At 33.6% G+C, this 23,871-nt stretch overlaps 3 protein-coding genes across 4 annotated transcripts in view; all 3 read right to left on the bottom strand.

Moving 5' to 3' along the window:
* Positions 1-951: 951 nt before the first annotated feature.
* Positions 952-1,422, bottom strand: LOC133200525 (uncharacterized). The gene has a single exon (XM_061336312.1). The coding sequence runs from the start codon at positions 1,420-1,422 to the stop codon at positions 952-954; it is 471 nt and encodes a 156-aa protein (XP_061192296.1).
* Positions 1,423-12,189: 10,767 nt separating this feature from the next.
* LOC133200458 (baculoviral IAP repeat-containing protein 3-like) overlaps positions 12,190-23,871 on the bottom strand; it is a 67,735-nt gene continuing 56,053 nt past the window's right edge. Inside the window, exons 1-7 of one of the 2 annotated variants that reach the window (XM_061336246.1) lie at positions 20,453-20,503; positions 19,624-19,975; positions 18,284-18,459; positions 16,058-16,145; positions 15,248-15,421; positions 14,248-14,391; positions 12,190-13,790 (exon numbers count right to left, since the gene is read on the bottom strand). In XM_061336246.1, coding sequence (XP_061192230.1) covers positions 13,594-13,790; positions 14,248-14,391; positions 15,248-15,421; positions 16,058-16,145; positions 18,284-18,459; positions 19,624-19,966 — 1,122 coding nt within the window. In that variant the 5' untranslated portion in view covers positions 19,967-19,975; positions 20,453-20,503 and the 3' untranslated portion in view covers positions 12,190-13,593. Of the gene's footprint in view, positions 13,791-14,247; positions 14,392-15,247; positions 15,422-16,057; positions 16,146-18,283; positions 18,460-19,623; positions 19,976-20,452; positions 20,504-23,871 lie in introns of those variants that run through there. The other variant, XM_061336247.1, reaches the window with a different exon arrangement.
* On the bottom strand, positions 20,811-23,296 carry LOC133200524 (uncharacterized). The gene is made up of 2 exons (XM_061336311.1): positions 22,094-23,296; positions 20,811-20,909 (listed from the first exon to the last, which is right to left on the bottom strand). Exons 1-2 carry the CDS (start codon positions 23,294-23,296, stop codon positions 20,811-20,813), a joined length of 1,302 nt encoding a protein of 433 aa, XP_061192295.1.

The following is a 23,871-nucleotide window of genomic DNA, read 5'->3' as shown; positions in this document are numbered from 1 at the left end:
TTTTTTACCAGAGGTCTGTAGTAAACTAAAAGTTACTTATTTACTTAGTTCTCTTCGTGCTGGTCAGCACATAAGGCCGTCACCAGAGACTTCCATGTTGATCTATCTTGTGTCCATCTCTGGACCTGTCCCCATGTCCAGTTGTTTTCATTTATTCCTTTCTCCACTGATCTTCTCCAAGTCTCTTTTGGTCTTCCTCTCTTTCTCTTACCGGTTGGTGTCCATCTCAATGCAACCCTTAGGATGGACGTTGGGTGCATTCGACATATGTGTCCTATCCACAGCCATTTTCTTTTCTTTATAGCTTGGAATAGAGGAGTGGTGTTAGTCCTTTTATATACTCTTCATTTGAGATCGTTTTTGGCCAGAAAATGCGTAATATTCTGCGAAGGCAACGGGTCTGAAAGGCATCTAGCTTGTTTGAAATGAGTTTCTTAACTTTCAGTGATTCAGCACCATACAGGAGGACCCCAAGCACATTACTCTTGAAAATCCTAATTTTGGTATTAATGCTGATCTTTGCTGACCTCCAGGTGTTTTGCAGTGCAACATACGCTCCTGTGGCTTTTGAAATCCGAGCTTGTACATCTACTTCTGAGTTCCCATCTGTGGTGATCTTGCTTCCTAGATAGACAAAGTCTGTGACCTCTTCTATTTCTATATTATTTAAGGTGATGGGTTCATCTAATTTAGTGTTGACCTTCATGATCTTAGTCTTGGTGTTGTTAATTTTAAACCCAATCCTTTCTGCTGTTTTTGCTAGCTGGTTGGTTTTTTCTTGCATGTCACGATGTCTGTGAGCTAGCAATGCTATATCATCTGCAAAATCTAGGTTTCCAAGCATTTCTGACATAGCCCAACTGATTCCCGTCCGCTTGTTCTGGGTGGTTTCTCGCATGATCCAGTCAATGCAGAATGTGAAGAGAAGAGGGGAGAGCAGACATCCATGTTTTATACTTCAGTTTTCAATTTAAACTCCTCTGATAGGTTTGATCCACAGATAACTCTGGCATTTATGTCTGTATTCAGCATCTTAATGATGGAGATGTTTTTATCTGGGATCCCACAATGGCTGAGAATTTTTTCTAAGGCAAGGCGATTAACACTGTCAAAAGCTTTTGTAAAGTCAATGAAGTTGATGTAAAGTGGAGAGTTCCATTCATTGCTCTGCTCCAATATTTGTCTGAGAGTGAATATCTGGTCGGCACATGACCTTCCCTTTCTAAAACCTGCTTGTTCTTTCCGCAATAGGGAATCTGCCATGTCTGTGATTCTGTTAAGTATCACTCTGCTTAGTACTGTCATGGTTACCAAGAGCAACATTATCCCTTTATAGTTGTTACAGTTTGAGAGGTCTCCTTTTTTGGTAATTTGACTATAAGGCCTGTTTTCTAGAGAGTTGGTGTCTCTTCTGATTCCCATATCTTCTGTAGAATATTTGTCTAGATGGTAGGTGTCCAGTATTCTTCGGCCTTGAGAAGCTCTGCATTTATTTGGTCAATGCCTGCAGCCTTTCCATTTTTTTAGTTTCACTATTGTCTTTTTCACCTCTTCTACACTAGGTGGATCTGTATTAATGTCCAATGCGTCTATGGCTGGTGTTATCAGGACCTCATTTTCTGTATCATTGATATTGAACACTTCCTCGAAATGTTCTTTTCAGCGTTTCTGCATGTCTTCTTCTTTTGATAATACATTTCCTTTTTTATCTCTAACTGGTAAATCTGGTGACTGACATTTACCTGCTAGTGTTTTTGTTATTCGATAGAGGGTCTGCCGATCTTGTTTAGAGGCTGCTTGTTCTCCTTCGTTAGCTAGTTTTTCATTGTATGCCTTCCGGTCGACTCTTGCATTCTTCATTGTTTTTTTTATCTATAGCCTGATATTCTGCATGAAGCTGATCTTTTTATCTCTTTGATTTAGTGGACAGGATTTTCTTTTTCTTTTCTCTCCGTTGCTTTACTATTGTCCATGTATTATTACTAAATGTTAGGAGCATTTTTATTTCTTCTGTGGAATCAAATTTAGAACATGAAGAAATTTATTTAAAAAGTATTAAAAAAAACCCAAAAACATCAGACACAAATCAATGTTTTACAATAAATAATGAACAAGTAAAAGTTGTTTTTTTTTCTAGTAAAAACTAGTCTACGCACAAAGAAGAGGTAAATTTGGGTGGACAGCATTAAAATGTAAATTGCTGTTCATTCAAATTAATTATGTACAAAGACAATTAATACCACACATGATATATTTTATTAGAGTCAGTAGAGTTTTAAACATGTATCTATATTATTATTATTATATATATATATATATATATATATATATATATATATATATATATATATATATATATATATATATATATATATATATATATATATATATATATATATATATTCATGCACAATAGGAAGGTTGAAGCATGCATTTACCCATAAAATCTGCATTTGGATATGAATGACCTGCAGTTTTGATTACTTGAGAGACGAGCCAAACGGTAACCGCTCTGCAATACGGCTTCCTGTTAATCTAGCTCCTTACCATCTGAGTTCATAATATTGTTGAGGTTAATTTTGTCAGATTAAGATATAAGTTGGTAATTTGGTGTAATCTACACAAAGTTAATATAGATCTACTTATATAATACCATTAAGACCTTATTATTGCGTGAATTAAGTCACATTTGACAGGTTGTAACTTTAAAAAAGTGAAGCGGACCCAATTGCATTAAACTTGCAATATCATAGCATTTCTCAGGAGGATCGCTTTCTGCTATGAATGGATGGATATGCACATGTTTTATTTCTAAAGTTCTAAATATGCACAATCTTTTGTCGGCTCAGGTTAAACACATCTCAATTTAATTTTATGTACATTGAGTATAGGAACAGGTACAGATTATTATACACTTTTAAAGCAATATTACTGACATTTTTTCGCTTTGTTTTACATGTTTTTATTAGTTTAGTTTAATGCTTTTTAAAAAGATTTCTTAGCTCAGCCTGAATAAATCATAATCAAGGTCATACATACAATAAAGTGATGCATTGACTCATCAACAGGTCAAATTAAAACAGTAGAGTTTCCCTACACAATGTATATGATCAATTCCTGGATCCGCGCCTGATTTGTGAAGTTAGAGGGGGCGTCGAAAGTAGGCAGGGGGTCTGGGGGCCGCCTTGAAGCCCCCCGGATGCTTCTGGATTCTAGAGATTTTGTAGGGTAAAAATAAGATCTACCGAGTAGACATTTTTACATTTTCCCGACGAAGACTATGATTTACGCTAACTTTGACAATTTGGGGGGGGGGGGGGGGGCGCTGGATGCGCGCTCCTTAAATCCGCCACTGCAAATCGTATTGTTTAAATGTTTAAAACTATTGATAAAAAGGGTTTTGCACAAGTTGTTACTGGAGAATGATCATAAGTGACGGTACACATAAAATTGTCTTCGATAAATTTCAATCAAACATTTTAAACTTGCCACAAATTAAGAATCCGCCGATAAAGGGGATTTAAGTTTGTTCAAATGAAGGGTCATGTCCTCTTTCAAGGGAAGTATAGATAAGAATTTAGAGAAGTCATTCTACGATAAATGGACCTATTCAGAGTATAAATAATGAAGAAAAAAAATAATTGTTTCAAAAAGCAAAATGAACATCATATTTCTCTAAACATGCTAAAGGACATATCAGTGAACTTGAAAACAAAGAATTGTCCACAAATCTGGTATCGTCAACTTTTTACAACAATTTCAATATACCATAATGATTGATTTTAAGGTAATGTTACGGAAGTTAATGGTTGAATAACAGATTAAGCCTTATTATTTTTTAATAAAGCTGAATTTGACCATTTTTTTTTTTCGTTTCTTATGTTCAGTAAAGAACGCTAATTAAAGTGTGATTCATGAAGTCCCTCATGAATTCGAAATAAAATTAATTTTTCGGGGAAAATATCGTTACGGAAGTTAATTCCCAGCAATAAAAGTTAAAATTCTCTTCAATAGTTAAAATCAAAGTTTGTTTTAGAATATTAAACAAAAGTAAGAATCATTTCGCTCCCAAAATAATATTTTTTTTATACCTTTAATGCAAAAACTTTCCTGGATTACCGTTATGGAAGTTGTCTCATTTTGTTATGTCGAAAAATAGCTGACTCGCAACTAGAATCGATGATATAAGGTTCCGTAGTCACTTTCAGATAAGTTTCAGTTCTTTTTGAAATCTGCATTATGTGTGTGAAATTTAAAACAATATCGTTACGGAAGTTAATTAATTTTAAGCGACATGCAATGATTTTGCATGAAAGGAGATCCATACATTTCTTTGCGAGAATTGGTTTATTTCTTTTTATATAGGATAAAATTTTTTTTTTAATATTCATTGTAATCTATTCGGGACGATTTTACGTCTGAAAATCAGTCGCCCGCGTGGCGCAATGGTTAGAGCGTCTGCTCTAGAGTCGCGAACTAAGGAGTTGATCCTTACGTGGCGGCTTCGAATCCCACTTTGGGACGTGGAGACCGGTCCTTCAGATGAGACCGTATAAACCGAGGTTCCGTGTCGCAGTAGGTGCTGGCACGATAAAGATCCCTCACTGTTCAATGGCCCTAAGTGCCGAGCATAGGACAACATTTGCATGCAGCTCTCCACCGGCAAGTGGTGGCGTCTCCATATGAGTGAAAAATCCTCGAGAGGGACGTTAAACAACATACAAACAAACAAACGGCTGAAAATTTCATCTTGAAATTTGTAAATAAATGAAGCGACATTAGGATTTGCAGTGGAATACGTTTTTCAACATTACATTATGTTCATATCAAAACATTAACTGTATATATATCGATGAGTATTTACAAAACCATAGGTGTATGTTAAGTCTTAGAGTTGAAATCGACCTTTGAATTTATAGTTATATTACAACGGAAAATTTGTAAGCGACATAAAAAATTCTTAATTGGTCATGTGTTTGTAGAATGACTGAGTAACATCTTTTAAAAATTGTCTCAAGAATCATTGTGTCGGAAAAGTTTTAAAAATCTAATATGAAAGCTTCATTATAAAGTGTAGATTCAGTTTTATTCAGATCATGTCCTTCGGGGGAAGGATCAACGACTACAAATAGGTGATCAAAGTTTTTCATTGATTATATAGGAAAAATCTTTCAAAATCTTTTTCTTAAGATATACTTGGTTAGGGGAAATGATACTAATGTGAAAGCTTCATTACATATTTTACGTTCAATTTTGTATGTGCTGGCACGAAAAAGATCCCCTACTTCTCAATGCTGATCATGAGTGTCGAGTGCAGCCCTCCACTGGCAAGTGTTGGCGTCTCCACATGAGTGAAAAATTCTCCAGAATACATGTAACTTTAAAACAACAAACAAACAAAAAATCAATTTTGTTCAAATCATGATCCCCATGCACTGAGGAGTTGGGTGGGGCCAAAGTTTTACATAGGAATATATAGGAAAATTCTTTTTAAAAAATTTCTTCTCAAAAACAGCAATTGAAGCAATGATTAGTCATATTTATATATTTACATTTGCCGATGTCTTTCCTTATATGACAATACTTATTAAATTGACATTCAATTTTCAATGACATGCAGTTGGTCATATGATCAAACTTTCTTGTGTATGGAAAGCAAACTGTACGAGCCCACTCGGCACACCTCGGCCGATTCGTACCTCATCAAACCTCGGCTGTATCATGTAAACCTCCATTGAACCGGAGCTACTTTATAAGCAATATGGCTGCGCCCTACATTTACACGTGCACAGTGTGCTGAATTCGATTCTTTAACAAACATGTGATTATGTAAAGATACTAAGTCCTTGTTTCTTGGTAAGTGTTATTCTTAGTGTTACCTAAATGCTTTTGAAAAATTTCAACGTATATCAGATGCATGTTTATTATCGTTTTCAAAGCGTTACGTTTTCCCTAAGCGGTAAACAGGCAGCCTTATCACAAATGTTAAGCGGAGACGCATATCAAGCTTCCTCATACAGCCGAGGTTTGATGAAGGTGACGGAATCAGTCGAGGTTTGCCGAATGTGTACGAGCCATTTGGAAAGTTCCGATTATGACGTCACATGACGTCGTAGGTACGTTATGTTGCATTTCCATACCAAAGTCTAGATAGTGCCTATTTTTCCTTGTAACACAAATAAAAGTAAATATAAATATCAGAAATAAAATATTTTTTAGAGTTTCATTGGGATAACATGAAGTCGGTACGTGATCAAATCTATTATAACGCCCTTCGATCGGGCGTTATAGGATTTGATCACGTGACCGACTTCATGCCATATCCCAATGAAATTCTAAAAATTATATCTCATTTCTTAAATGGACGCATTTTCATCCATTGCAATGCGACATATATACTGATTAACGACAATATGCGCAGTGATGGTAGATATGTACACATTGTCGCCGGCGAGAATAATAAAAGTACGTACGTATGCCTGACTGTATTTCAAACACCAAAAAAAAAAAAATGTGTATTTGATGCTTAATTGAAATCTAAAAATTTTACATTTTATCGATGTTAAGGACTGGATGCATTTGTTTTTAGCTCACCTGAGCCGAAGGGTCAAGTGAGCTTTTCTGATCACATTTTGTCTGTACACCATCTGTCCGTCTGTAAACTTTTCACATTTTCGACTTCTTGTCTAGAACCACTGGGCCAATTTCAACCAAACTTGCCACAAAGTATTCTTGGGTAAAGGGGATTCAAGTTTGTTCAAATGAAGGGCACACCTTCTTCCAAGGGGAGATAATTATGAATTCCTGAAAAAATTAATGGCATCATTAAAAAATCTTCTTCTCAAGAACCAACGTGCTTGAAAATATGGAACTTACGTGGAAACATCCTCAGGTAGTGTAGATTCAAATTTGTTCAAACTATGACCCCCGGGGGTCGGGTGGGGCCTCAATGGGCGATCAAAGTTTTACATAGGAATATAAAGGAAAAATCTTTAAAAATCTTCATTTCAAGAACAACAAAGCCATGATTGGTCATATTTACATGGAAGCATCCTCAGATAGTGTAGATTCAAGTTTGTTCAAATCATGACCCCCGGGGGTCGGATGGGGCCACAATGGGCGATCAAAGTTTTACATAGTAATATATAAGAAAAATCTTTAAAAATCTTCTTCTCAAGAACAGCAAAGCCATGATTGGTCATATTTACATGGTAGCATCCTCAGGTAGTGTAGATTCAAGTTTGTAGAAATCAGGAACCCCAAAGGGTCAGGTGGGGCCACAATTGGCAATCAAAGTTTTACATAGGAGTACATAGGAAAAATCTTTAAAAATCTTCTTCTCAAGAACAGCCAAGCCATGATTGGTCATATTTACATGGAAGCATCCTCAGGTAGTGTAGATTCAAGTTTGTTCAAATCATGACCCCCGGGGATAGGGTGGGGCACAATGGGCGATCAAAGTTTTACATAGGAATACATAGTAAAAATCTTTTTAAAAAAACTATTTCTTAAGAACAGCAAAGCCATGATTGGTCATATTTGTATGGAAGCATTCTTAGATAGTGTAGATTCAAGTTTGTTCAAACATGACCCCTGGGGGTAGGGTGGGGCCACAATGGGTGATCAAAGTTTTACATAGTAATATATAGGTAAAATATTTAAAAATCTTCATCTCAAGAACAGCAAAGCCATGATTGGTCATATTTACATTGTAGCATCCTCAGATAGTGTAGATTCAAATTTGTTCAAACCATGACCCCCGGGGGTAAGGTAGGGTCACAATGGGTGATCAAAGTTTTACATAGGAATTATACATAGGAAAAATCTTTAAAAATTTTCTACTCAAGAACAGCAAAGCCATGATTGGTCATATTTAAATGGAAGCATCCTCAGGTAATGTAGATTCAAATTTTGTTCAATTCATGCCCCCCCCCCCTCCCCGAACCACTTATATATTTAAGCTTTTCAACCTTTCAAGACTGAACTGATTTCTGCTTTTTCCTAGCCATAGTGCTCAGGTGAGCGATGTGGCCCCTGTGCCTCTTCTTATTTGTGTGTGTCGGGGGGGGGGGGGGATGAATGTGTGTGTAAGTGGGTGGGAAGGGGGGGGGGTTATTAGAATGACTGACGTCAATGAGGCACAAAACATAATCTTTTCAAATCAATAATACCTTTATTAAACGATATTTTTTTTATTGATATAAATATTTTACAATATATACTTACCCGGCCGAATTTATTTACACTGTTATGCACAGAGTCTATCGAACAATTCATTTTTATCACATTTAATTATAATTTACTATTTGAACTTGTACTGCTGTGTGCAAGCATATGTATCAACGCTATCTGGCGACTAAATGAACTTGAGTAGATAACATTCCTTCCAAAAATGCCCGCCATCCGGTGTCCTGTAAATTAAGATATAACAAATCATTGATTTTCTGACAACAAACATTTGCAAAGGAAGGAAAATGGTTATGATTTACCCTAAATCGAGTTAGATCATGCAATTAAAAATGTCTAAAAGCTTTGACAAAGAGGATTATAACACATATAGGGCATCAAATGCCTGGTATTCCTTTCGAATGACGTTGTTTGGCTATACATGCAGCCCAGTTAGTCCTGTTGGTGGGCACTGAAATTCAAAATATATACATGTAGTTGTTACATGTTATTTAAACATTTTATAATTTGTTATAATTAGTTTTTGACGAAAGTCGTCATGTTGCAGCTTTCATTTAGGAAATAAAATAAATATATATATCATAAAGATATTACCTAAACATTTTTTTTTAAATCCAGAGCGACGAGAGAGCAAGCAAACATATTTTTTAAAGATGGTCTCACCTATAGCCATACCTACATGAATATAGTCTAACAAGTGAACGGAAGCAAAAAGTTAATAATAATAATAATAATAATAATAATAATAATAAAACCTAGCTAGTTGCTTTCAAAAATATACCAGAATGTGACCCCCCACCGCCTTTTGAAAGCTTTATTTACGTTCCATTTCCATTAGGGAACTCTTCAAAATTAGAGGCGCGTTTGGTAGTCTGACTGGGACAGCATGGCGTGGCGGATAATACAAAACATGCCGATCTCAATGCAATTTTAAATGTTAAATGTATTTGTCATTCCAATAAAAGAATAGAAGAACTAATAGACATATGTAAGAGAGCGAGAACCCTAAATTTATCATCCATTAATAAAAAATACGACATTTCCGAGGCATGTATATTGTATTTAGATGTACCATACGATAAATAGATACATACGATCAACAATAGATATAAATTGATATCGTTGTCGTTCCTATTCTTGATGTATATAAAATCCACAACAACAAAATATTTCATTTATATTTTCTTAGGAACTGTTCTACTGTTCATCGACATTCAACATATTGTTTAGAAATCCCGCGAGATTTGTACATGTACGTTTTCCGACTTTTTCACAAAAGAGCGCACTAAGAAGTATAACTCTTCCATATTGGAAATAGAACGTATTCGGGTGAATGATGGATTATTCCAAGAGCCCCAAAGTATAAAAGCCCCAAATCCCAAGACTTCACCCCCTTTATTGTAGATCCATCGAGATTATAATCAATTATGACCTTGACCTATCCTTGATGAGTCATCTCCCTCTGTCTTTAATCAATAAAATATAATAATTAAAAAATCTACTTGGTAGAAAAAAATATCAATTCTTATTCTTGTCCTAATGATTAAAAACACCATTCTTTAAAGCATATATATCAATATTCTTGGTATATCTGAATTTATTTTGCATGTCCCATTTGACCTCCATGATTTAGATATATTTATTACTGATTATAATTAGATAATTACATTGTATAAAATTTCTCTTGGTTAAACCTTTCGTACTCTAAATTAATATCGGAGTATTATATGTGATACATATTTAAGGAGATAGTTTGGTCCTATTAGGGTAGGATACCTTAATACTAAGCCTTCCAGCAATATTTTTATTGTTTTTGCTTGTTTACTGATTGACTTTATACATGTATTCATCAATTATACTAAATGCAGACCTGTTTACCCATATTCAGTATGTTTTATTAGATTTGTCAGTGAGATTTGGCATTTGCCTGTAAGAGTCACTTTCCATCGATTTTACGTATATTACTAGAACACAACTACATTTGTGATTACCAAAGCATGGTTTAACATGTGTTTAATAACATTATACCTTGCTTTTTTTTCGAGGGGTTTCTGTCATTTTTTAAACCACGCGTTTTGGCAACCCGACATCACTGAAGTGTTTGAAATCATTCTCTTTGTTAGCAATTAAAAATCGTCAAACTGAGACAGATCATAACGAAAATTAACTGCTGAAATCCAAACGACAGATTTTCGTATTTTCATAATAGCAAATCGTGAGACGTATTTTGGACTCAAAATCCGTACAAAATACGGCGAAGTCGTAAAAGTAAACAGGTCTGTAAATGTTAGACTCTAAAATTCTACAGATTACCACTATATATATATATATATATATATATATATATATATATATATATATATATATATATATGACTTTTTACACAGGACTCAGGTCTTTGAGCTAATTGCCTTTTTGTTTAATATTCAACCGTATAGATTTTTTTTCCAGTTGTAGAATGGGTAAGGCTGCTTTAAAAAAAAAATGCCTCCCAAAACCGACATTGCATGCATAAAACATCTGAAGACTAGAAGAAGTACACCCTATCAAGACCAAGGTGATTTATGTAATAAATCATATATCAATCACTAATGATGTCATACGCCCCACCCCAACTCAACACCTCTATTTGAAGCCTCTAAGTATCCTGTATATTCAAATAAAGCCTTGAAATTCCAAAGGTAGGCCATCATGACCTACATTTTAGATGAAAAACTCTGAGAACCCAAGATGATTCTAAGCCAATTAGTACCTGAGAGTAGGTCATGGTGACCTACTTATCACTTGTCATTCTCTGAGGACCCAAGATGCATGAACTAAGTTTGATGATTCTAAGCCAATTAATACCTAAAATATTTATAAAATTATAACCATAAAATTTCAAAAGTATGTCACAGTGATCTACTTTTCAGATGACATACTTTGAGGACCCAAGTGCATCAACTAACAAAGTTTGGTGATTCTAAGCCAATTAGTACCTAAAAATATTTAAATAAAGCAATTAATTTTCAAAAGTAGGACACAGTGACCTACATTTCAGTCAACTTACTCCAAGGACCCAAGATGCATCAACTGACAAAGTTTGACGATTGAGATTCTAAGCAAATTAGTACCCGAAATATTTCATTAGAGCCATATAAATTGACAGTACAGAAGATGTACTCCGAGGACCCAAATTGCATCAAGCGACAAATATTGATGATTCTAAGCCAAATAGTACCCGAAAATATTAAATATAGCCATAAAATTTCATAGTCATGGTGAGCTACTTTAGTTGTCGTAGACCCAAGATGCATCAACTGACAAAGTTTGATGATTCTGAGCCAATTAATGCCAGAAATCTTTAATTAAAGCCATAAATTTTCAAAAAATAGGTCACGGTGACCTACTTTTCAGTTGTTTTACTTCGAGAACCCATGATGCATCAACTGACAAAGTTTGATGATTCTAAGCCAATAAATACCTGAAATATTAAATCAAAGCCATAAATTTTCAAAAGTAGGTCACGGTGACCTACTTTTCGGTTGTTGACTCCGAGGACCCAAGATGCATCAACTGACAAAGTTTGATAATTGTAAGCCAATTAGTACCCGAAATATTTAATTATAGTCATATAAATTGAAAAGTAGGTCACTGTTGCCTACTTTTCAATCGACCTACTCTGAGGACCCAAGATACATCACCTGACAAATTTTGATGATTCTAAGCCAAATAGTACCCAAAATATTTGAATATAGCCATAAAATTCTCTTTAAGGGTCACAACCCTAGTTTAAGTATAAGTGGGAGCCCTTGGGCCAAGGATACCCTGTGACAAATTTGACAATTATTGGCCAAGGGGTTCTTGTGTTATGGCCCATATTCTAAAAAGTTTACGCACACCACACAAACGGCCATACCATTAGCTCTTTGAGCCTTTGACTCAGAAGAGCTAAAAACGCAAAGCTCAAACCTACTACCTTAAAAAAAATGACAAACAACTCTTCTATATACTCAAGTCATGTCATGTTGAAAAATATTTTATTCTGACTTTATTGGTCATCTGTAACTAAAGGATCTGGAATAGAAACAGGATTACAGAATTGCATATAGCATTAAACTGAAGCTGGAGTGAGGAATTTATAAGTAAAGATCTCGACTAAATTGTATCATTCATGAGTAAATTTAAATCTACAAAGCTCTGTACATGTATTTAAAACAAAAAAAATATTTTTTTTTAATTATTTTTTGATTTTGCGGAAATAAAATGGTACCTCCATTATTAAATGAAACATATTAAATAACCGTCCAAAATCAATGCAACATTTATACAAATCTTGTCAGAAGTTGTATGTACATGTAGAAGTGTTAATTTTCACAATACACAATAAATAGACTGTATGAATTTAAACCAAACCAGTATGAATTTTGTAATGTACTGTATCTTTACAACAATTAGTATAACAAACATTTATATACATGTATGTCATATATACACATATGTACATTGAATTGTGTGAAATGAGTTATTGTACATGTATTTACATGTAGTAAATATGTGTATATGTATTGCCAAATACTCATCTTGCTTTATAAATAGTACATATGTAAGTTGTACTTGATCTAATTTCATCAATTCATCAGATGTTAAAGAATTGCATTTGTTGTCAATATCTTGTTTCGACAACCTTTTTTCTTGATTTTTTAGCAATAAAATTCTAGTGACCCTTATGGTATAACCTGCAAACACAAGTTCTTCAATTTTTTAAATATTCCTGGTCAATTTGAAAAACTATTATTCATATACACAAGGAATATAAAAATCAAATTTAGCAAACTATTATAATGAATTGGTTATACCATCCTGCGCCCTTAATACTATGCTGCAGTAATGAGCTGGTCAAACCAAAAAATAGATGTAAATATCACACAATTCTGCTTTACTTCTTTCTAATATGTTTTTTGCAAGTCAAACCAAACCTTTATCTAAACATATCCTTCTTTGAAATAGCTGAAGATGTATACATATTTCGGATACTGAATCCTCATCAGTGTTGCTTTACCTAGTATTAAATACAATGAACCTGGTTAAATGAATTTTAAATATACATGTAATATTTTCCACAAATAATTTCAACTAAAATCTAAGAAAAATACCGCCCTTTTAACAGAAAACATTTATGCTAGGAAACATTTTGAAGTTGAAATCCAAAGAAGATTTTATTTTAAATTGAGGAGAAAAATGCACCCCCTCCTCCTCAGTAAGAAATTGGAATTCCAAAATAAATTACCCTCTTATAATTATTACTGCAACAGATATGTATACACTATTTTTTCTTTTTTTTTCTTTTTTTTTTGAAATTGTATTTGTATATTTTTTGTATTGTTTTGTTTTTGTTGTCATTATTTTCCATTTTGTTTGACCAACTCATGCAAATGACACCCGGACCGTCCCTTTGATAGATTCTCGGCACACAGGGCAGTTTTTTAAAGCGGGAGAACACTGGGCACAACTGACCAGGTGACCACAGGGTAAAAAAACAATGGACACCCTCTCCTCACAACACAGAATACACATGGTCCTCTCTCTCATTTCACTGTTTCTTTGTGTAAGCTCCTTGATATCTTAAAAAGGGGAAAAAAAAACATTCACACAAAGATTGTAAACATAGATAATGAACAACAGGTTAATCATTTATTTCCTGGTTCAATTTGACTTCAAAAGCTTTCTGACATTAGAAAATTTTCAAGTCTTAATGTAAATGTACAACTAGTTTTTTTTTTTTTTTTTTTTTTTTTTTTTTCAAATATATGCCTAAGCAATCTTAGAAAAAATGTCAAATTCAGAAACAGGTTAATCTTTTATTTCCTGGTTCAATTTGACTTCAAAAGCTTTCTGACATAAGAAACTTTTTAATTCTTAATGTAAATGTCACTATTTTTTTTAACAAATATATGCCTATAAGCAATCTTAGAAAAATGTCAAATTCAGAAATACGAGTCAATGGTTGACTAGAAATATAAATAAAAGTGAGTATAATTAAATATGAAAATAATTAAAAGACTGATTTAGAAAAATCACCATCAGGCACTCTGTCATTAATTTTCTTCCAGGAACTGTCCGACAAAACTTTAGGAACCATAGAATTTTCTTTGTCAATTTCCCCGGACTCTTCCATGTCGAAAATGATGTTAGCAATGTTTGATCCTGACATACCATCCCAGCCTTAAATAAAGAATTAATCAATTAAAAATAATCATTAATATCAATTAACAACATAAGCAAGCTAGTATGCCAATTTGTTTTTCTTTAATATTATTTTTTAGCTAATGTGTAAAAACTTAGTACAAAACTCACATTATCTCCCTTTAACCAGTAAAGATTTATTAAGCAAATGTTATAATGATGATCTAATGCCATTGGCAAAAAATGTCAATATACTGAATTTCAATATGTAATAAATGTTAAATATAATTTAAGGATTATAACACAATTATTTTAAAGAACACTCTTCTCAATATCAAAAATGAATGACTTTACATTCATCATGTTCATTGTAATACTTTTATAAAAAAAAAAAAAAATTACCCTATAACCAAAGAGACTACAACAATTGATATAATGTAAATAAAAAATATTGATTTCCATTTTAGATGATTTATCATTAATACACCAAAATCTCTAATTCAATATGGCTTCAGAATGATTGATATAAAACAACACTGCAGTGCATAATGATATATAGTGTGGATGATTTTACTCCACATAAGCTATATATGATTTGAAAAATGAATCGGATTGATTTATTGAACATCAATTACAGTAGTCATGCCAAAAAATCATCTCCTCATTTAACAAAGAACTCAGATTAAATTAAAAAAAAATTACACATCCTGAATAACTTTTCAAAGCTTTGATTTTTCTTTTTTTTTATTTTTGGGTTAAAAAGTAGATTATCTCCCTTTAACCAGTAAAAAAAATGAAATTTAAAAAATAGGAATGTTGCCTGTTGTCTTTCTATCCCCCACCTCAAAGTTTCTACACTATGAGGACTGCCTATAAATGCAAATTACAAGCCCACCTTTTGACTGCAGAACTTTATCGACCGCCATCTTGACAATCCTGGGCAGGTACCCCATGGCCAGGACACTCTGTGCGGCGTCACTCAGTAGAGGGTTTTTCTTCTCGGCGTTAGTTGGAGGTTTACGACCTGATGTCAACGACTGACTACTGGTTGCCATGTTATTCTGTATTCCTACAATACAAAATTATCATGAATATCTAATTTTACGTAAAATCAAATTTCTCTTGGACTGAGCAAGTGACCAAGTTTTAAGACATTGATTTTTTTGGCAGATTTTTTTCTTTTCAATTACCAATATGATTGTAATTTACAAGTTTATTTGAATTGATTAAACACTTTTATAAAGTTTCACACAGACATGTGGTGACCTATTGAATAGTACAGAATACAGTAAAACCTGCTTATAAGGAAGTGTCAGGGATAGAAGGTTTTGCTTTGTGTAAGTGTAATTTGTTATATATCCGATAAGTTTACAATATATTTTAAAGTCAAGGGGAATGAAAATCACTTTGCTGTAAGCATGGCTTCATCATAAGCGTGTTCACTATCAGTGTGTTTTTCTATATTACAATTATAGTAAACTGGTCATATAATCTTATTCAATGTACCTATTGTACATTATTCCAATCACTGCAATACTGGCACTCTTCACTTATAGACACTACATTTTGCATATGTACAGTTTTGTGTTTCTTTCATGTCTATCATGCACTTCCCTTTTGTGATTATATAGCAAGAGAAAAAAACATTAATACACCCCCACCATCCCTGTGTAAAGTATTGCCCTATACAGTACAGAAGTAATACCTGTGTCAATGTTGGGTGGTACACAGTCCGCCGCGATATCTGTGGCTTCCCTCGTCATGGCATCAGACTGCTGCTGTAAAGCTTCTTGCTGCAAAACACATTATATATACAATGTAACAGTGATGTCATCTAGTCATTCTAAGTAGTACATGCCAATATTTGAGTGAAATCAACCTCTAATTTGTTTTCTACTGCATAGGCATGCTCCAGCTAAATTTGTAAACAAAAATATATACCTACTATACAAAATATATTTTTTATTTACAACTTAAATTGAGGACTGCCTATATACATGCTCATGTGGTTTATTTTAGGTTAAGGTGAGGTAAAATTATACATGGTCAAATGATGCAGTGATGATTATATTAACATGATTAACAACATTGTATGCATAATGCTGATTGTGAGAAAGAATTTATTTGTCATGAAATATTAAAATAAATGAGCAAAGTAAATGAACAGCTCGCTCTGCTATGATTATGAGATGATATTTCTATTGAGACCTTTCACGTCTACATTTGATCTGAAATGAGGCTTTGTAAATTGACCTTCACTCATCTCCAATTTTAAAAATGTGCTAATTTCAGGGATTTTTTTAAAGAATCGGGGGGGGGGGGGGGGGGGGGGGATTAGACAAGCCAGATGCCCATGTTCGTTTCAAGTATTATCAAGACTTTTGGCCAACCATACACATTTTCAAACTAAATATAGACTGACAGACAGACAAATCAATAACAATTTTAACATGTTTCACAGATCAACTGGCAGAACCCCAAACTACTCATCAGTTTAGGAGGCTGGAGAAACACATGAACAGTATCTATAAATATCTTTTGCAAAAATGCCAAACCAATTGTTTTCCATATTACAGTTGGCATACCACAGCTGTGTCTGCTTCAGCAATACAACAAATAAAGTCTGCCGCACTGCGGTTCAACACCTTAGAGATGATCGATGTTACTGCAAAGGGAGGCTACTGTGCAACTCCACCACAATCCTCTCTTGTATTAATGGAATTGCACTGGGGATATAAATCAATAAGAGAATGAAAACAATCCTCTCAGCTACACATTCTTTATTGATATGGGAATTAAAAACTTGGATCAGATGTCATTCTCATGGCATTTAAAAGTCTGCATTATATTGATTATGTATATAGAACATTATCGAATCAATGAAAGACTGAAATAAGTCAGTTGTGTAATTTCTAGCAGAAATTACTTGTCATACCCTTCAACTAGTGTCTTCAGTCACATGTGTGTTGATCACTGCATACATCTTTTATGGATGACAGATCAGCCTTCCTGGTATATTTTCTGCTTGTCTAATATATATTTTTATACTTTCTGAGTCATCATTTTTGCCAAAGATTGGGTTCTTTTAGATAAGTTAACTGGTTTAGATTCTGCCTCTTAACATGGTTATAAAACCCTAAAACCAGGATTATCCACAAACCTGATACTTCTCCGCTGTTATTTATAGATGATTCAAGTTTTGTATAAAACCGCTGTTACACTGATCAGAAGTATCTTACTTAAAAGATCCTCTTGGTCCTTCTCAGATTTCAGTCTTAAGTATATACAGTGTAGTCATTAAATAATATCTCCATTTTACGCAACATTTACTATAGGCTTATTATATGTAATATAATATCAAAAATGGTTATAACCATCACTATAAATATTATTATAATTAATTATCATGTGATTATAGCATTTCATCAAGCTTTGTTATGTTATGCATCTCATCTTTTTTGTTCTTTTGTCTGCATGTTCAATGAATCATATGTTAGGTGCATTTAAAAAAATTTCTAGAAATTCAGCATGTTTAATTCTGCATGAAGGTGTGATCTTGCATATCATGATTATACATAGTCAGGCCTGTGAACAATAATAATATGATTTTTCATTCAGTCCAATAGAAACAGGAAATTTTATATGCCTCTTATATCCTATTTGATGTACGTGCACTTCTTGTATGATATCACGCAATTATTTGTCAATTAAAGTATCCGATTCAGCTTCATGCATGAAAATGATCAGACAATCTATTTCTTAATACTGTTTTCCAGCCATTTTCATAAATATATTTTATATTTCCTGATGCAATGTAAATGACACAGAAAAGTAAATAAGCCTTATTTCCATGCCCTCTGCAATGAAATACCTGCAGTTTGTGAAGGAAGCATTTTTGGGGTAATTTAAGGAAATTTAAATCCCACTATACCATTTGTTGTTGTCGCACCGCGACTTGTACAAGGTTGATAAAATCTTGTCCTTTTTTGTCTTTGACAAAGAAACATTCCGGGGCCCAGCGGGCGTGTTCCACCCAGGGCTCATCCTCCGGGTCCCAATTCCGCAGTCCTGTCCCACACAAGAAACATCGCACACTGTCCGCTTGACCTAGTGAGAGAAAGAATTTGCATAATGTTAAGTTCTTATTTATAGTAAAATTTTGCATAATCCAAAATCAAAGTATATTACATTTAGGTTTACTCAAAACAAGTCCTCATTTTAATAAATTCATTGGAAAACATTTAGAAAGATTAAGAGACCCACATCCTTATTTAAGGGATAATTTTTCTGTGTACGAAATCACATAAACTTAATTGTCATTTAGGCATATTTCATGAACAGTCAACTCAAAATGAACTCAAAATCAATCAAGAATTTTTTTTTTAGTTTTTGAAAGTCAACTGCATGTCAATGCATGAACAAAATTTTTAGTCTGTAAATATGGTATCGTGGTGGAATAATGTAATTTTTTTTTAATATTTCAACATGTTCTAAAACAAAATACTATGATGACTATCATGCCTATAGGCAATAAGGAAATTAAATCACCTGACAAAAAAACAAAAAAACAAAAAAACTCAGATAGCTTCTTTCAATTAACATGATTAAAAGTATAAGTAATTTCCTTTTTTTTTTCTTCAGATTTTCAAATATTTTAATTCATCAGCTAGTAACATGAGTATAAGTACCATTCTGGGAAACAGGGGAAAAAACATACTGGGAAAAGCCACAAGGAAAAATATTTCAAATTTAGAAAATTACATTGCTTTATATATTATACACAACACCAACTTCTTAAGCATGATTTAATTAATAAAAAAGAGAAATATATTCATTTTCATTTTGCTATTCATAGGAAAATGGAAATCCCCATTTAAAATTATGTCCTCATAACATTAGACCAATGATATTGTAAAGTTTTCCAGCCCGCCTAGTATCATGTTTATGCAGATATGAAAGACAGGCCTAATTTAACCTATCCTGTTTCTGATATTTCTCACACATCAAAGTTGTTGATAAGTCATGTGGGAACAAGTATTGATTACTTTGTTTACTACACATATTAAACTTTTAAAGGGTTGGCTCAAATAAAGTTGTAACGCAATATACCATAATCATTAAATATGTACTTTGTAATCCTTTGTGCCAGTCACAAGTGCGCTTACTCATGTGATATATGGAGATTAAAATCCCAGTACAATCATCTTTATTAATAGCACATTCCAAAATTTTAACTTTTTCCCTCTGTATGACAACTTAATAACTATATACCTGTGTAAAAAAATCCAGCATCTGCTAAGTTTTCAGGATTTTGTTTGGCTGTGGGGGGCCAGTTATTGTACGAAGCTATCCGTTTCCCTCTCTGGGAATAGTCCGCATATTTTGCCTGTTGAGGTCTCGATGCATGTATAGAGTTTATTTCACTAGCATGGTTTACACTTGGAGGACGCGCACTCGAATGAGGAATAACACTGTCCGTTTCGTTCAGCTGATTAATGTATTGCGGATGGTAGTTAGATGGAACACGTTGCAGACTTCCTAACTCTCCACGATATGTGTCCGGTGTATCTTGTCCATTTGGGAACCCAGGAATTCGAAGTCCCGAACTTAACATACTATGTGTCTGTAAAAAGTATTAAATAATCACTATTACAATTAATATGAGCACAGTGAATTAACTATTAGTTAGTAACTTAGTAAGTTAATGGTATATATCAAAGCATATAGGTAACACAAAATTTTTTTTATCACATATACTTGTAGCATGATAATGACAGTGTCCTATTATAGAGGAAAATCAAAAAAGATCATTGAAATCTGCATAGATTTTACAGTATCTGCATGCCTTATGTTGACAAGACTGCACCCAGCAGAGATACATGTATAATAAAAATCAATAGACAATAAAAAAAATTTAACAGTAAACATGTGAACGTACCAACTATTGATTAGTTATTTGCAAAATGCATTTAACCAACAATATATATAGGCGAATTAAGCAAAGAAAAAAAAAAAAGAAAAATTCCCAAATTATTTGGGATTTTTCACCAACTTAAAATAGAAATATTAATAGAATACACGTACCCTTAGTGAAGTTCACCTTAGTTGAGTTTAAACTGTTCGCATGAACACCAACTTACCAAGAAATACCACTTCTAATATCCCCTTGAACTTCCCACAGCGATAGGGGCAAGGTGCGTAACAATGACACAGCGTCAGAATGCAATCTATAAATAGAAACACACAGAACTGGAAATTTTCATCTATAAATAGATTTAAAAAGTAAACTAACGAAATTTGTCGAAAATGCCAACAAAAAGTATCAATGCACCCTTAGCCTATTCTAATAGTTCTATATACTGTCAAAGTTTTTCATACAAGGAGATACAAGTATGGGAATGAGGTTTAAGCGGCCAAAATCTCTCACCAAGAACTAAGCAGAGTTATAAATAGATATTCTATTTACGCTGTTTCATGATAACTGCGTCGTTCATTTTGGCTTGGGGTAAAAAGCTGAGTGGAGTGGAGTGGAGTCTTGTGGAGTCATGGAGTGGAGTCTGTATCATAACAGTACAGAAAGTTCAGAAAGTTATAAAAACAATTTGATTTCTCTTTATACAATCATTCCCTTGTTACATGGTTTTGGGTTAGTGTGAGAAAAATGAAAAAAAAGTAAATAATGACCTTTAAATGTCACACAGGGGCAAAGACTCTGCCATTCATTAACAATGCACATAGACAAAGCTATGTCTTGTTGACAGCTTTCATATTAAATGGATAAACAGCAATTACTGGTTGAATTTTCAAAAAGGGGGCTCCCATCAGCCACGTACCTCCGATCACTTGACTCTACACTAATTTAGTGTTTCGGCGGTGTGAAACGAGGTATATTTATATAAATTAATTTCATAATGAAGAAATAATTTTCTTCCTACTGCTGCAAATCCGCCTCATCAGGAGTCTATTTGCATTATGCATTTATGCATCTACACATAAACAATAAGATTATTTAATTGTTGAGGAGATGAGAATATCACCCAGGTTTTTATTGCGTTTGTAGGACACAATAGGTAATTCAGAGAAGACTTTTTGGCAGTCTTCATCCTTTGCAAGGATATGCCAATATTTTATCAGTTTTCGTTTTAAATGTCGTATACAGGGGTTGTACTTTGTGACAAAAAACGAGAGGAATTCCTTTTTTCCTGATGCCACTTTTACTTTGCAGGGTTTTTTCTCTGCTATAATTAGCGAGTACATTTTGCATGTTAGATTTGATTTCAATTTTATTATATCCTCTTTTTAAGAGATTAATCTCAAACTCACGCAGAATTTTAAGCAATGTGATTTTATTGCTTGTATTTCTCATATGGCGTATTGTTTCACCTTTGTTAAATCCTTTAAAAACAGAGGAATTATGTGCACTGTTACGTTCCAAATATTGGAATGTATTTGTTGATTTAATGTAGGTTTTAAAATCCAGAATTTGACTGGTTTTAAATCTATTTCCTTTGAACACTGTAGTGTCTAAGAAATTGATTTCTTTTGTAGAAATTTCATATGTGAATTTGAGCAGAGGATGGTATGAATTAGCTATTTCAAATAGCTCATGGATGTAAGTTTCTAATCCATGAAAAATGATAAATCCGTCGTCGCGATAGCGACCATGATATAATATTTTATTTTTCCCTGTAAATTTATCGATGATTTCATCAGTAATTTGGTGTAGGCGTAGGTCGCACACAGATGGGGAACACTTAGAACCCATCGCACATCCTATTGTTTGTTTATACAAAGCAGAGTTGAATTCAAATATATTGTTTTCTAGTACAAGTCGTAGAAGAAAACAAAGATCAGTTGTAGGTGGAGCTGGTATGATATATTCTGCTTTGTTAAAGTTTGTATAGGCCATTTGAACAGCCGTTATTAGCTCCTCGAAATGCATATTGGTGTAGAGCGAAGTTACATCATAACTGACCAGTAGGCACTTAGCGTGTGGTCTAAGTTGTTCGACTTTTAGAATGAAGTCTGAACTGTCCCTGATATACGTGCTTAGTGTTTGCACGATGGGAGTCAAAAAGTAATCTACATACTGGCTTATGCGTTCTGTAGGTGAACCTATTTGTGAGATAATAGGTCGACCTGGTGGAATAATTGGTGAATTGCAGCTACCATTGTTTTTAATCTCATTAAAAGCCTCAATATTGAGCTTGTGTATTTTAGGGAGCAAATATAATCTCCCTACCCTCGTATTTTTAGCTTTCCGTAGAAAGTCATAGGTAATATTGTCAAGTACACCCTTAGTGTTCATCTCAGACAATTTTTGTGTGATAATATTTTCGAGATGATTTAGATTGGGATTAGTAATTTTACAGTAGTATTTGCTATTTAACTGACGTTGACCTTCAAGGATGTAATCAGTTTTTTTAATTACAACGCACATGTTGTTTTTGTCAGCTTTTTTGATAATGATGTCTTTACGACCTTTTAGCCTTTTTAATGCTTGGCGTTCAGAAATGCTTAAATTGTCAGTCGATTTGCGAACTTCCATAGATGACAATTCAAGTCTTGTTTTGTCAATATATGTTTGAACTGAATTGTTTATAATTTGAGGTTCAAAACCGCTTTTCATGCGGAAAGGATGTATATTGTTGTCACTATCTGGGTCATGAAACATGTATTTACATTTTAATTTTCTGGCAAATTCATTAAAATCTCTCATCACTTGTTGTTTGACTTGGTGTGAGATAGGTGAAGGTACAAATTTTAGACCTTTTGCCAAAAGTAAATACTCATCATCTGACAATCTGTCAGGTGTGAGATTAAACACATGATCTCGTGCTATTAGCACTTTATTCTTGTGTTCTCTAATATTTCGAGCTTTAAAATTCATAGCTCTGTTTTTCTTACATTTAGATTTGGCGTTTCGATTGAAACGACGAGCCATTCTGCAAGGGAATGAGTGAAATAATGACAACAGATATATTCCTCAAAATGTGGGAGGAGTTATGGGCGATTTCGCTCCAATCAGATTAAAGCAGCCAATAGGCTATTTTGACATGTGGAAAGATAATGAAATAGATACCTTTCATAGTAATCCGTTTTACTAATCCCAAAAACAAAAGATATGATTCATAGATTTGCACAAACAAAAATAAAATAAATGGAATCTTAACTGAGATTCAGTATAGAATAAAGTCAATTTCAAACAGAGTACATCATATTGTTTTAATATGGACGGAATTTTTGTCCTCTTTGCACTTGTTTCCCGTGTTTTTCTCTGGTGTCCTTTGGTTGTCTCTTAGGAAACCGTTCAGTTGGTTTTCTTACCGATCTAATATTCATTTTGAACTCCATTAGGTAGCGATCAAATTTCTCTTTAAGTTCTCTTGTTTTGTCATTCAATTGTGTCTTAGCAAGACCAGCAGCAGAGGTAGATTTACCAATTGAATTTATGGTTTCTATCCGGATATCTTTAAGATGGTGATTGGATTGACTAATCTTGTCGTCCAGGAAGTCAAC

Source organism: Saccostrea echinata, unplaced genomic scaffold, assembly GCF_033153115.1.
Source record: "Saccostrea echinata isolate AGI-Se365-2 ecotype Australia unplaced genomic scaffold, CSIRO_AGI_Sech_v1 ptg000040l, whole genome shotgun sequence".
Classification (NCBI taxonomy): domain Eukaryota; kingdom Metazoa; phylum Mollusca; class Bivalvia; order Ostreida; family Ostreidae; genus Saccostrea; species Saccostrea echinata.
Note: the sequence above shows the minus strand (reverse complement) of the source record. Positions and strands in the feature narration are given on the sequence as shown.

Bases quoted from the DNA above. Each gene is read 5' to 3' on its own strand.
- LOC133200524 (XM_061336311.1), bottom strand. From the start codon at position 23,296: ATGGCTCGTCGTTTCAATCGAAACGCCAAATCTAAATGTAAGAAAAAC. The intron at 20,910-22,093 runs GTGTGCGACCTA...GTTATGATACAG, and splicing joins GTTCTAAGTGTTCCCCATCT to ACTCCACTCCATGACTCCAC.
- LOC133200525 (XM_061336312.1), bottom strand. From the start codon at position 1,422: ATGGGAATCAGAAGAGACACCAACTCTCTAGAAAACAGGCCTTATAGT.